The following is a 14,819-nucleotide window of genomic DNA, read 5'->3' on the forward strand; positions in this document are numbered from 1 at the left end:
TCAACGTGGGATGGCTGGGAAAGGTGCATGAGGCTCACATCTTTAGGAACTCCGGGCTGTTTGAGCAGCTGCAAGAAGGGATTTACTTCCCAGACCAGAAAATTACTGTTGGGGATGTTGAAATGCCAATAGTTATCCTTGGAGACCCAGCCTATCCCTTGCTCTCATGGCTCATGAACCCATACACAGGCAGCCTGGACAGTAGTAAGGAGCAGTTCAACTATAGGCTGAGCAAGTGCAGAATGGTGGCAGAATGTGCCTTTGGACATTTAAAAGTTCGCTGGCGCTGTTTGTTGACTAGGTTAGACCTCAGCGTAACCAATATTCCCATTGTTATTACTGCTTGCTGTGTGCTCCATAATATCTGTGAGAGTAAGGGGGAGACGTTTATGGGGAGGTTGAGGCAAATCACCTGGCTGCCAATTTTGAACAGCCAGACACCAGGGCAATTAGAAGAGCATAGGTAGGTCTGCTGCGCATCAGAGAGGCTTTGAAAACCTCCCCCCTTTGATCACAGCTGGCAAAGGAAATAAAGTCACTATTGTTTTGAAAACATGCATTCGTTCTTTATTAATTAAAAAAAAAAGGGAGATAACTGATAAGGTATCCCGGGTGGGGTAGGGTGGGGTGGGGGAGAATGGGAGGAGGGAAGGGCAAGGCCACATTGCTTATTGTAGCCACACTACAAATCAAAACTGTTTGAATGACAGCCTTCTGTTGCTTGGGCCATCCTCTGAAGTGCAGTGGCTGGGTGCCCGGAGTCTCCCCTTATCCTCCCCCTCCCCCCCCCCGCGTTCTTGGGCTTCTGGGTGAGGAGGATATGGAACTTGGGGAGGAGGGCAGGCAGTTGTACAGTGGATGCAGCAGCGTCTGTGCTCTTGTTGGCTTTCCTGCAGCTGCACCAGATGCCTGAGCATGTCTGTTTGCTCCCCCATTAGCCTCAGTATTGCATCCTGCCTCTTCTCATCGCCATCATTTAATGCTTTCTTGGACTCTGCCACTGAATGCCTCCATGCATTCAGCTGTGCCCTATCAGTGCGGGAGGACTGCATGAGCTCGGAAAATATGTCATTGCAAGTGCGTTTTTTTCGCCTTCTAATCTGCGATAACCTCAGGGATGGAGATGATGGGGGAGCATAGAAACATTTGCACCTGTGGGGGGCTAAAAAGGGAGAGTAAAATTTAAGATGATACATTTCTGAGAACAAAAAGGAGACTCTTTCACAGTGAATCAAGCAATTCACAGCAGACAGCACATGTGCATTAGGTACAAGATTGCATTTTGCCTTTTATATTGAGCACTTGCCGGTATGGTGACACATCACACATGTCTGGGCAACAGAATTTGGTTTCCAGGCAGCCATGGTAAGCTAAAGGGTATGAGGGTTTGGCTTCTACTGCCTTGATAACATGTGGGAATATTTTCAAACTGCAGCACCCTCCTTTCCCATAGCAAGCAATGCCGGTTGGGTTTGCCATTTAAAAGGAGGGGCTGTGGTTTTCAGGTGGATGTTCAGCACACATCTGCCCCCATCCATCCGCGTGGCTATTTGGGATGATCCCTTTTAGCCAAGCGTAAACAGCCCAGCATGAATGGGGTCCTTTTACTATTCCCTTACAAAAATTCCCCTATTTCAACCAGGTGACCATGAATGATATCACTCTCCTGAGGCTAACACAGAAATATATAGACTGAATGTTGCTTGAATGCGACCAAAACCCAGGACCATTCGCTGCCATGCTTTGTGCTGCAATGATTCCCAACTGCTTGCTACGGGCTTGGGTGGTAAAGTGTCCTACCGTGGAGGATGAAATAAGGCAGCCCTCCCCAGAAACCTTCTGCAAAGGCTTTCAGAGTACCTCCAGGAGAGCTTCATGGAGATGTCCCTGGAGGATTCCCGCTCCATCCCCAGACATGTTAACACACTTTTCCAGTAGCTGTACTGGCCACAAATGCAGGGCCGGCTCCAGCATTTCTGCTGCCCCAAGCGCAAAAAAAAAAAAAAAAGCTGCGATTGGCAGCGGTAGTTCAGCAGCAGGTCCTTCGCTTCTAGAGGGAGTGAGGGACCTGCCGCCCCCGAATTGCCGCAGGTGCCGCCCCTCTCCCTTGGCTGCCCCAAGCACCTGCCTGTTAAGCTGGTGCCTGGAGCCGGCCCTGCACGAATGCATCCCAAGTCTTCAGTTTCTTGACTTTCATGCAACACTGCTGTATGTCCCTGATGTAGCCTCTGTCCATCATGCCCTGTGTGATTTTGGCATATATATTAGCATTTATTCTTTTTGATCAGAGTTCTGCCTGCACAGATTCTTCTCCCCATACAGCAACCAGATCCAGTGTCTCCCGTTCGCTCCATGGGGGAGCTCATTTGTGATTCTGGGGGGACTGCATGGTCATCTGTGCTGCTGAGCTCGCCACACTGACTGAACAGGAAATGAAATTCAAAAGTTCCCAGGGCTTTTCCTGTGTACGTGGCTAGTGCATCGGAGTTGAAAGTACTGTCCAGAGCAGTCACATTGGAGCACTATAGGATAGCTCCTGGAGGCCAATAACATTGATTTGCATCCGCACTACCCCAAATTTGACCCAGCAAGGTAGATTTTAGTGCTACACCCTCGCCAGGGAGGAGTACAGAAATCGATTTTAAGAGCCCTTTAGGTCGACGGAACGCATTCATTGTAAAATCGACCTAACACAGCTAAATTCGACCTATCCCTGTAGTGTAAACCAGGGCTCACTGAAGACGTTACTATGCTGATGGAAGCGCTTCTCTTGTTGGTTTAGTTAATCCACCTCCATGAGAGGCAATAGCTCTGACTGGAGAAGCTCTCCCATAGCACTGCCTACACCAGGGGTTACATCAGTATAACTACATTGCTCAAGGGTGTAGATTTTTCAAACCCCTGAGTGACATATTTATGCTGACATAAGTCTGTAGTGTAGACATGGCCTTAATAATAATTGCTAATTTAGATGTAGCATTGTCAGACTCCAGATAGAGTCTTGACCATAGAGATTGGGGGTGTGCATGGCACATGAGGGATATAAAATTACACATCTGTAATTGTTATTGTTTAATGTTTGTATTTTGGTAGCCCCCAGATGATAGCGCCCTGTTGTGCTGGCCACTGTACAAACATGTAACCAAGAGATGGTTACAATTCAATTGAAATGAAATACAACAGCTGGATAGATGGGAGGGGTGAGGGTGGGGAAAGGAGCAGAAGTTAAAGCAGGGAAATGGGAGAGAGATGATCCAAAAGACCACACAAGGTGGCATTTCTATGGTCAGGGCTGTAATTCAGAATCTTATGCAGAGGAAGATACTGAGGGAGGGAACTGGGGGTCTAGTGGTTAGGGCAGACAGAACTGGAGTCAAGCCTCCAGGGTTCTAGTCCCAGCTCTGGAAATTGAGCACTGCATAGAACAGGATTAGGGCCGTAAGGAAAGACGGGAGGGAGAGCTCAGTGGTTTGAGCATTGGCCTGCTAAACCCAGGGTTGTGAGTTCAATCCTTGAGAGGGCCATTTAGGGAACTGGGGTAAAAATCTGTCTGGGGATTGGTCCTGCTTTGAGCAGGGGGTTGGACTAGATGACCTCCTGAGGTCCCTTCCAACCCTGACATTCTATGATTAAGATACACATTTCTTTCAAGTAGAAGGTGTCTAGTAGGAAGGATCTTCAAAATAAAAATTCTCTGAAGTGCATAGTACATTACACATAAGTTTGAATTCTTCCAAAATAGTACAATACATAGAGAAGGAATACAATGAACATAGAAGATGTGACAGATACAGCATGAATTCTACCCTCAAGCTCTTAACTAGAACTAGAAAAACAATTTTTGAGAACGAGGCAGTGATTTTCCACAGCTGGAGCAGAACCGTACAAAACTGAGGAAATACAGTACATTTCCACTCTGTGGCTGTTCCAAGGAGACTTTAAAATGAGTTGTCAGGTACAATGTGTGGGTGTAAAATGAACTTCAATGGAGAACTTAGAGGATCTCTCTCACTTTGGCATGTAAGAAATTGCACTTTTCCTTATGCGTGGGAAATCTATTTATAAATGAGCAGTACTTTTTTTGTGGAAACCAGTTCAAAACAGAAGAGGAAGGCCATCCTGTTGAATAACAGGACTCGCTTAGTTTCCAAACAGTTTACAAATAAAATAACTATCTACAGTATAAGGAGATACACAGCTGAGTAAAGTATCTCTCACGTGCTGTATGTTTAATCAGCCCTACTCTTCACTCTATAAATGGGCATCCCTCTTTTTGCATTTTTTTTTCCTTACCACCTAAGAGATGTCTTTTTTAAAATGTATGGATAGGCCTTTTTGGTAGTGTTCAGCTTTATGCCTGTTTAATTCACATTTGATTTAGTCCTGGATTTTGTGGAAATATTAGTTCATTATGAAAATACCATGTTGTCAACAGTGATAGGATATGTTAATTAAATATACGGCTAATTAAGATTAACATTTATATAGAGATATGTACTTTATAGGAATTAGAGAAGGCAATAACATCTATTGGCATATCAGAAGTATATCCACTTTTTAGGAAGGATCTGCTTATATTTTAACACTTTTATTTTACATTATTTTGTTTAGTGTTATTCTGGCTATGGCAAAATAGCTCTATCAAATAGGAAGGTTTTCAGCCCTCTTCAAGCTGATTTGATTCTGTATTGTTTCATCTCTTCTGGGGCCTCCTATATTAGGGAACCTGATCCATTTATTGCTTTGAAGATCATAGAATCGTAGGACTGGAAGGGACCTCAAGAGATACAGATGTGGTCTTCTCATCTCAAAAAAAGATATACTGGCATTAGAAAAGGTTCAGAGACGGGCAACTAAAATGATTAGGGGTTTGGAACGGGTCCCATATGAGGAGAGATTAAAGAGATTAGGACTTTTCATTTTGGAAAAGAGGAGACTAAGGGGGGATATGATAGAGGTATATAAAATCATGAGTGGTATGTAGAAACTGAATAAGGAAAAGTTATTTACTTGTTCCCATAATATAAGAAGTAGGGGCCATCAAATGAAATTAATTGGCAGTAGGTTTAAAACAAATAAAAGGAAGTTCTTCTTCACACAGCGCACAGTTAACCTGTGGAACTCCTTGCCTGAGGAGGTTGTGAAGGCTAGGACTATAACAGGGTTTAAAAGAGAACTGGATAAATTCATGGAGGTTAAGTCCATTAATGGCTATTAGCCAGGATGGGTAAGGAATGGTGTCCCTTGCATCTGTTTGTCAAAGAGTGGAGATGGATGGCAGGAGAGAGATCACTTGATCATTACCTGTTAGGTTCACTCCCTCTGGGACACCTGGCATTGGCCACTATTGGCAGCCAGAATAGTGGGCTGGATGGACCTTTGGTCTCACTCAGTATGGTCAAACTTATGTTCTTATGAGGTCTTCTACTTCTGTTTCCTGCACTCAAGGCAGGGCGAAGTATTATCTAGACCACGGGTGGGCAAACTTTTTGGCCTGAGGGCCACATCAGGGTTCCAAAACTGTATGGAGGGCCGGGTAGGGAAGGCTGTGCCTCCCCAAACCCTAACCCTATCCGCCTCATCCTACTTCCCGCCCCCTGACTGCCCCCCTCAGAACCTCCAACCCTCCCCTGCTCCTTGTCCCCTGACCATCCCCTCCTGGGACCCCCTACCCCTAACCACCCCCTTGGGACCCCACCCCTTATCCAACCCCCCCTGCTCCCGGACTGCCCCGACCCCTATCCACACCCCTGCCCCCTGACAGTCCCCCTGGAGCCCCACCCCCTATCCAATCCCCCCCAAAGTCCCTTTCAGAGTGCGGCCCTGTGAACATGGCTGGAAGACTCAGGAGGAGCAGGGGCAGCCGTGCAGCTGAAGAGAAGCTGTGGTTTCACCTTCAAAGTGCTGCTTCTCTCCGGGCGGCTGCCCGGTGCTCCTCCTGAGTCCTCCAGCTGCGTTCACCATGCTCATAGTGGCCTGAACTTTGGAGGAAGTGGGCAGCTTCACGGTGTGCATTTCACTGTTTCCATGTTTCTGATACAGTGAATTACAGAAATTAAATCTGGAGGTGATAAATGCGTGGATCTTGTGGCCAGGTCTTTATCCAGCAGAAAGGGGTGATATTTCTTAATGAGCTGCAGGGGAAAGACACTTTTCATTGCTGATGCTACCTGATCATCCCAGCTCAGTGAGGAATCAAACAAGATCACTGAGGCTTTGCACAATTTTGACGAATGGGGGCTGTATACTTTCAGTGGAAGACATGGCACAGTATCTAGCTATTTTTTCAACCTGTATCACTTAAGTCTTGCCTGGGTTGAATTTGAGCCAGCTGCTGTACGTCAAGAAGGTGTATGCTGTATGTCTTGTAGTCATTATGACATCTTAGTAGTGGTAATGGTTATATCGGTGGAGAATGATATACTCATTTGGCTATTTTCAGCATATGATTGGTAGTGGAACCACTGTCATCTCACTGTCTCTTCAAATACTCTCATATAAAAAAGGAGGGATATTAAGGACCCTGCGGGACCCTGCAAACTTCCTCTTCAGGAAAGAGGACCAGGAGCAGTTACCCATCACCACTCTCAGTGTTATGCTAGAGAGAAATGATTGGAGTCATAGTAATGCTGCTCTATCTACTCCATTTATGCCTGGTAGGTTTATTAGCAGTACCTTGTGCTCTACTGCGTAAAATGCTGCAGAGAGGTCTGGTAAAGTGAGCATAGAAGATGACAGGGTAATTCTATTCACTCCTTGGTCTCCCTGCTAAAATGACTGGCAAGGTACCAATGAGTGACTATTTTACTGATGCGGCTATAATCACTACCAACCTAGGTTTCAGAGTAGCAGCCTTGTTAGTCTGTATCTGCAAAAAGAATAGGAGTACTTATGGCACCTTAGAGACTAACAAATTTATCCGAGTATAAACTTTCATGGGCTACATCTGATGAAGTGGACTGTAGCCCATGAAAGCTTATGCTCAAATAAATGTGTTAGTCTCTAAAGTGCCACAAGTACTCCTGTTCTTTTTACCAACCTAGTGTATTTGAACTGGTGCACTTTAAGTGAAAAGCTCCATATTAATCTTTACAAGTTCTCCTGTGTTGTATTTTTAAAGGTTTTTTTCTTTTGCGGAGATCTTCTAGACTACAATCTCTGTTTTACTCTTTTCATTGTTTGCAGGTTTCTAACCTCTATCTATATGACAGCGTGCTCATGTTGGCCAATGCCTTCCATAGAAAGCTGGAGGACAGGAAATGGCACAGCATGGCAAGCTTGAACTGCATGAGGAAATCCACCAAACCTTGGAATGGAGGTCGATCCATGTTGGAAACTATTAAGAAGGTAAGAGTGGACAAGGTTGGAAGCCCAATGTGCAATAAAAACTACAAAGGAACCAAAGTGCTCTGATTTTTCTTTCAGATGAACTTCTCAAAAATGATTTAACCTTGATTTTAAGTTATTATTAATGAAACTGTGTGGTCATGAAGGTGTGTCCTCTACAACAGGTGATGTCATGGCTATGTTTTGTATAAGTCACATAATGATGAGTAGTCGTATAGCTTTATGCATTTCACCAAACAGATGAAACCTTAAGTAGTTGTCAGAGTCGACCAGAGTAGACATTCCTTAGCAAAGCTGCTAACATGGTTGGCTCTTAGGAAACTAGAGGAAAAATGATGCATTGTATAATCTAATATCTTGATTCTGATTTCACACTACTGTAAATCTGGAGTAACTCCTGAATCCAATTCATATGCACTCTTTCTCACTGTGCCCCAGACACACACCACTTTCTGACAGAATGTTCATTGAAACAGCATGTGTTGGTGAAATTGCATTTTGGTGAAAATGTTCCAACCAACTCTAATGACACCACTGTTTCATTGAGAATTTAAAGCAAGGTTAAATCATTTTTTAGTTACGCCACTGTTAAACTGGCATGAGCTTTGTTCACTGAAGTTTTAATAACATTGAAAATACATTGTTGTCAGCCTGACTCGGTAGCTCTATTTTTTCTGGGCCAGAAAGTGGTGGCTTTGTGTTGCACACCAGAATCTAGGTAAACTCAATCATGTTACAAGTGTTATAGTTTCAGATTCAGCTAAGGTTCTGTCTGCTTTTTACTGGTGGCTATCCTTGTATAAGTTAAAGATCCCAAGGCATGTTTCAAAACGAGTGGTAGATGTGTCTTGGCTAACCGTCTCTTTTTCAGTAAGGTAGTATATTTTGTCTAAGGCTATGTGTGAGCTATTGCAGAGCATATCAAGCCTGCCACGTTAATTTAATTGCAAACATTTGCAAGGCATGTTAGGATACCTGGAGCATAAAAGGTGCTTTATAAAAATTGTATTCTAATATCTTTAACATTGTTTCCTTAGGGCCATATAACTGGGCTCACTGGCGTTATGGAATTTAGAGAAGACGGCTCCAACCCCTATGTCCAATTTGAAATACTGGGCACCAGCTATAGTGAAACATTTGGCAAAGATGTGCGGAGGGTAAAGATTCAGTTTTTTTTCCCCTGAAAAAGAGAGAGATCCTGCTTATCTGGGGGGAAATGCTATCCTTTTAGAAAGAATGGAAGAAGTGCTTTTGCTCACAGTACAAAAGTCACTTATTACAGAAATAATATATTCTAATTTCTCATATACTTAAAGCTTGAAAGATAACACTTTTATACCATCAGAAGGGAGGTCTGCAAATTGTTCTCAAATGTGCAATATTCCTTAATATATTCTATACTGATGTGGCGAGCATAATAGTGAAGACTTTCAGGTGAATTATAATATAATTGGCATAACTGAGACTTGTCTTAATCAGGAAACTAACTGGCATATTAAATTACCAGAACATATAAAGTCTTTTGAAGGTACAGTCTCTCTAAGAAGCTGGAAAACTGGAGTAGGTATAGTAATGTGAGAGGAGGATGTTCTATTTGAAGAGAGAAATGACATATCAAAACTGGCTAGTGGAGCAGACACACTTTGGAATGAGATGGGCAATAGGACTGGTAAAAATGATCATTAATATATGCTGCCATAGGATGAGAAAGCTTAGTAGGAAATGTTCATACAGATGGAGAACTGTAAATTAAGGCTAGCACATGAATAGGAACAGTTGATTTGCTTTTGACTGGAACAGAAGCTGAAAAATGCCCACATAATAGGTATACAAGGGGGTTTCCATTCAAATATTGTTTTTAAATAATTCATATTACCATGGCATTTCTTATACTATGCAGAGCAGAGCTGGGCAATTAACTGATTTTTTTTGTTCAGTGGGGACAGCAAACCAAAAAATCAGAAAAAATATTTGGTTCAGTTAAAAAAAATATTTGGAATTTGTCAACAAACAGGGACAGTCTGTTTTGGGCCAGCAAACTGGCTGTGAGCATGTCTACCTTTAGCCCAGTGGCTAAAACATATGCCTGGGAAGTGGAAATCCAGGTTTGAATCCCCACTCTGCAGTAAGGATTTGAACTCTCCTGTCCCAGATAAGCAGCCCAATCACCACACTATGAGTTATTTTGGGTGGGCTTCTCTCAATCTCTCCTGATGGAGTTCTTCCACCTTGCCAAAGAGAGGACTAAGAATGACTCTATAGCCTAATGAAATTCAGGCACTCACCTGGGAGGTAGGAGATGTGGATTCAAATTCCTCTTCTGAATCAGGCAGATAGAACATTACAAGGTGGTAAAGAGGACAGATGTATACACATGGTTTGCTGGCCTGGGAAAAGTTTTTCCCCACCGGAAGCAATCAGATCAAATTTGCAAATAGTTTCAGTCAATCCAAAACTGCACTTTTTGGTGAATACTATTTGTCTGAAAAAGCAGAAGTGAGTAGAGACAGAATTTCATAGTGGCTCAAAGTTTGCAAAATTTTAGTGTTTTATTTGTCTGTTTGTTTTTATTAATCCAAATTTCATCTCCCTGAAGTCCTCTAATGGACAAATGAATAAAGGTACACATCTATAGTCTTACTTAACAAATATTAATGCTTCTTTGAAACAGAAATGGCCAGAAGTTGTCTGAAGTTTGTCTGGCTCAGCAATAACATTTTGTGTTTATCTATCCAGATTTTCAAACATTCTCCTCTAATTTTGGATTAGATACCTTAAAGGAGATACCTTAAAGGAGTCTGATTTTCAGAAGGTCAGTAGGGCTTTGCAGAGGGAGCCTATGTCCTGAAATGGTCATTAAACAATAACCGAAAAAAAATCATTTCAATTTATATGGCTCCAGGATTAGATATTAAACTTCCTGCTTTGCCAGGAACTGTCTCTGAAGAATTTAGATCAGGGTGTGAACCCGCTCTGTATTCAAGTGGTAGGAAACGGTTACTTTTCTGTCCACTTTACTGCATGTTCCACAGTTGTTCTACTTGAAAGAAGGAATACTCTCCAAGTCTCCAGCTGTCTTCCTTTTGAAATTATTCCATTTCGCTAATGGAAAATTAAGGTCACTTTGAGAGGCAAAAATGGCTGTTGAGCAGAGCACAAAACTAGGTTAGGAGCCCTGGTTCCATTACTGTCTCCGCTACAGATTTCTTCAGTGACCTTGAGCAAGTCACTTAATTTTATGCCTCAGCTTCTCTCTCTCTAAAACTGGTATTACAGTGCTTACCCCTGTTGAGAATAACTTTCAGATCTTTGGATGGAAATCACTGTGTAAGTGTAAATGATTATTTTTATTATTATTTACACCAGTTTCTGCCAGCATACATGCCAGAGTTCCTACAGTAAATTGGAGCAGAACAAACTGGCTTAACTCAGGTGAAATTCATGCACCCTTAAAATGACCAGATAAGGTTATTCAGAAGTGAATAAGACAAGACAGGAAATATTATCTGACTAATTGTACTGGGGAAAGATGATGATGTACAAATAGGATACAACAAGGCTTCATGTTTGATCTCCTGATTTGTTTATATGAAAGATTTCCAAGTTTATAATTTATATTAAAATGAGAGGTTCACGTAATAATTTGGGACAATACAGTTAGATGGAGGAGGGCTTAAGTCTACTCAGACACCTTGATTGTTGATGAACAATGGTATCCAGTGCAAAGAAAGTAAGAAGATATATTTCTGAAAGAGAGGGATTCTGTGGAGAGCTGCTTATTGCAACATACTGCTTTGAGCAGGAAAAGATTCTGAAAACATGTATTTACCTTTTAGTTTAATGTTTGGAAATAGTAAAGAAAGAGTATCTGACTGGAAATCCTTGGGAGGAGGTGATATTTTTCACAGCATAAGTACTGTAGTATCTGCACGAGTCTGTTATTTTGATTCTTTCTCTTTTTTTTTATTCTTATTCTTATGTGACATTTCTATTACTGGAGGTTTGCAACCATGGTAGCCCATTCTGTACGATCTTCTGCTAATCTCTTTATGGATGAATATTCCTTTTGATCCACTCAGGATGCCACATTGTCCATCCAAGATCTTCTTTTTCTACCTCATGTTTTTCTGCTATCAACTTTCCCTTCAGGTGCTCATAAACATGCATCACCCACTGAACTTGTTAAAATGTACCTTGCAAGTCAAATCTTTCCTTTTGTAAGATCTCTGACAAGTGTTTGCTGAGTTTCAATTATCAATATTCCCCCCAAATTTTTCATTGGCTACTCTGACTATCCATGCCATTTTCAGAATTCTTCAACCAACACCATAAGTTGAAGAATTGCAGTTTCTTTATTATCAATTGTTGGAATGTCCATGTTTCACAGCAGTAATTTTAATGCAGACCAGATGTAAGTTTTTAAGAATCAGAATTTAGCCTTCAAATTTATGTCCCTTCTCATCAGATTTTTATTCTTCCAGAATGTCTCTTTCACTCTTGCTATTCTGGTGCTGTCTTCGTTATCCAGTCTTCCGTCTTCTGTAATAATGCTTCTGAAGTAGCAATAATTTCTCATTTACTGAATGGCTGTGTCATTCGCTGGAATCTTGCATGTTTTCCCAGGAACCTTGAATAACACAATAATTTTTGTCTTGTCCACATTTCACTTAAGACCATATTCTTTACCATATTCAGATAAAATCTCCACTAACTTCATCAGACCTTCTTTTCAATCTGCATAGTGAATGTGATTCATCTATTTTCCTTTTATCTTAATACCTTCTAAGGTTTCTTCAATTAATTTAATCAAACACTTGCTGTAAATGTTGAATAAAGTTGGTGACATTTGTTTCACTCCTTTCTTGATTTCTATTAGATTTTTATATTCATCGCCCACTTCTTTATTATTGCAGCAAAAATCTGTTACAGTTCAAAAATATTTTCAATGGCTTGAAAATTCAAGCTCTTCTCCTTTTAAATTACTTGAGTGAGAGGCCAATTCTGGTTGAACTTCAACTCTCTCCATATAACTAAGGGGTGTCACCCTGTTGGAGAGGTATGGAGGGTCCCCTATCTATAGATCTTCTTCATCCCATATGAAGTGACAGTCAGCTTCCTCTATGGCCCTGCCCCTCTCCTGGACCTGGACCCCACAGAGAGCCCTCATGTTAGGCACTCAGAAGGGGTGACAGGACACACATAGACTGTTCCTACCTAGTGGGAAAAGTTAATGCAGCGTGAGTTTGCACTATGGCTGCCACTTTACATTGGGCCCTTGCTACTTAGTCTTCTAGGGGTAGTTTCCAGCTAGGGATTCCCTGGGAGAATGGCTGAGATGGAATCATGGGAAAAGAACATAAGGTCAATCAGCCCTTGCAGGAAGACACAAAACCTTTTTGTAGATGGATGTAAGCTCCTCTGGGCTGCGCTGGGATATGTGGCTTTTGCAGACAAAATAGTTCCACAGGGATGGTGAAGATAAAATTCCCACCTTGCCCCCACACAAAGAATCATAGAATCATAAGACTGGAAGGGACCTTGAGAGTTCATCTAGTCCAGTACCCTGCACTCATGGCAGGACTACATATTATCTAGACCATCCCTGTCAGGTGTTTATCTAACCTGCTCTTAAAAATCTCCAATGACAGAGATTCCACAACCTCCCTGGGCAATTTATTCCTGTGCTTAGCCACCCTGACAGGAAGTTTTCCTAATGTCCAACCTAAACTACCCTTGCTGCAATGTAAGCCCCTTGGTTATTGTCCTATCATCAGATGTTAAAGAGAACAATATTTTTCTCTCCTTCTTGTAACAACCTTTTATGTACTTGTAAACTGTTATCATTTTCCCCCTCAGTCTTCTCTTCTCCAGACTAAACAAAACCCAATTTTTTCAATCTTCCCTCATAGGTCATGTTTTCTAGACCTTTAATAATTTTTATCGCTCTTCTCTGGATTGGCTCCAATTTGTCCACATCCTTCCTGAAATGTGGCACCCAGAACTGGATACAATACTCCAGTTGAGATCTAATCAGCACGGAGTAGAGCGGAAGAATTATTTCTCGTATCTTGCTTACAACACTCCTGCTGATACATCCCAGAGGATGTTTGCTTTTTTTGCAACAGTGTTACACTATTGATTCATATTTAGCTTGTGATCCACTATGACCCCCAGATTCCTTCCGCAGTACTCCTTCCTAGGCAGTCATTTCCCATTTTGTATGTGTGCAACTGATTGTTCCTTCCTAAGTGGAGTACTTTGCATTTGTCCTTATTGAATTTCATCCTATTTACTCCAGACCATTTCTCCAGTTTGTCCAGATCATTTTGAATTTTGATGCAATCCTCCAAAGCACTTTCAACCCCTCCCAGATTACACTGCTCTACAGCCAAAATGCTTCTGAAATAAATGTAGTCAAACTTCACTAATTCTGGGTCACTGAGAACGAAAATGATGCTTAAAATTGTTGATTGGCTCTAGTTTTCGAGATATGCTATTGGGTCAGTATATACGACCCTTGACTTGGGAAAGGCGGAGGATAAGTGAGTTGTAAAGGGAAGGGATCTCAATTTAAACCAGAAATGACTAAAATACATCTTTGACTGGATCTATGAATAAATCTATGACTGGGTTTGGACAGTACTTGCTTTTTAGGCAAAACAATGAATGATGCAATCTGAAGCTGGTATTGCGTCATACACAATATGAATTGCATCATGTTATTCCTAGAAGTCATGGATGATGCAATCATAACGAAGCTTACATCACTCTGCTGAACAAATTGCCCTATATCAGCTCTAGGAATCATACAGTGTCGTGCTCTCTTATTTGTCAGTGTTTGATTTTGCAAAGGGACACATTTCTGTTTAGCCAAAGTGAGCAGAGATGCCTCGTACTTGTGTGAACAATGCAGATAACTTCTGCTATGTTTGTGGTGAAGTGACTTTTGCATCACAAAAGCGCAGTATAACCACTATGGTTAAGAAAGCCTATCACCTTTATTTTGGCTGCAAAATTGGAGATCAGGACAAGAGGTGGGCCCCACACATATGCTGCAACACTTGTGCAACAAATCTTTGCCAGTGGTTGAACAGGAAAAGGAAATCTATGCCTTTTGCAGTGCCAATGATTTGGAGAGAGCCAACAGATCAAACCAGCAATTGTTACTTCTGCATGGTGCCTCCAGTTGGGATAGGTGTGTCAAAGAAGAAAAAGTGGACTGTGCATTATCCAAACATTCCATCAGCTATACGCCCAGTACCCCACGGAGAAGGACTGCCGGTTCCTGTTGCACCAGAATCATTCTCACTTGAGTCAGACGAAGAAGAGGAAGAGGATGAAACTTCTGGTCCTGAACCATCAATGTCACAGGACCCACATTTTCTCCCATCCTCCTCCTTTAAACCACACCTCATAACACAAGGTGAACTGAATGACCTTGTCAGGGATTTGGAACTACCCAAGAGTAAGGC

General features: G+C 42.0%; 1 protein-coding gene across 4 annotated transcripts in view; it reads left to right on the forward strand.

Annotated features, from left to right (window-relative positions):
• Nucleotides 1-14,819, forward strand: part of GRID1 (glutamate ionotropic receptor delta type subunit 1) — an 817,493-nt gene that overhangs the window by 656,805 nt on the left and 145,869 nt on the right. For all 4 annotated transcript variants that reach the window (XM_054034733.1, XM_054034734.1, XM_054034735.1 and 1 more), the window contains exons 7-8: nt 7,186-7,347; nt 8,385-8,504. In XM_054034733.1, coding sequence (XP_053890708.1) covers nt 7,186-7,347; nt 8,385-8,504 — 282 coding nt within the window. The remainder of the gene's footprint in view (nt 1-7,185; nt 7,348-8,384; nt 8,505-14,819) is intronic.

This window comes from Malaclemys terrapin, chromosome 7 (assembly GCF_027887155.1).
Source record: "Malaclemys terrapin pileata isolate rMalTer1 chromosome 7, rMalTer1.hap1, whole genome shotgun sequence".
In the NCBI taxonomy this organism is placed as follows: Eukaryota; Metazoa; Chordata; order Testudines; family Emydidae; genus Malaclemys; species Malaclemys terrapin.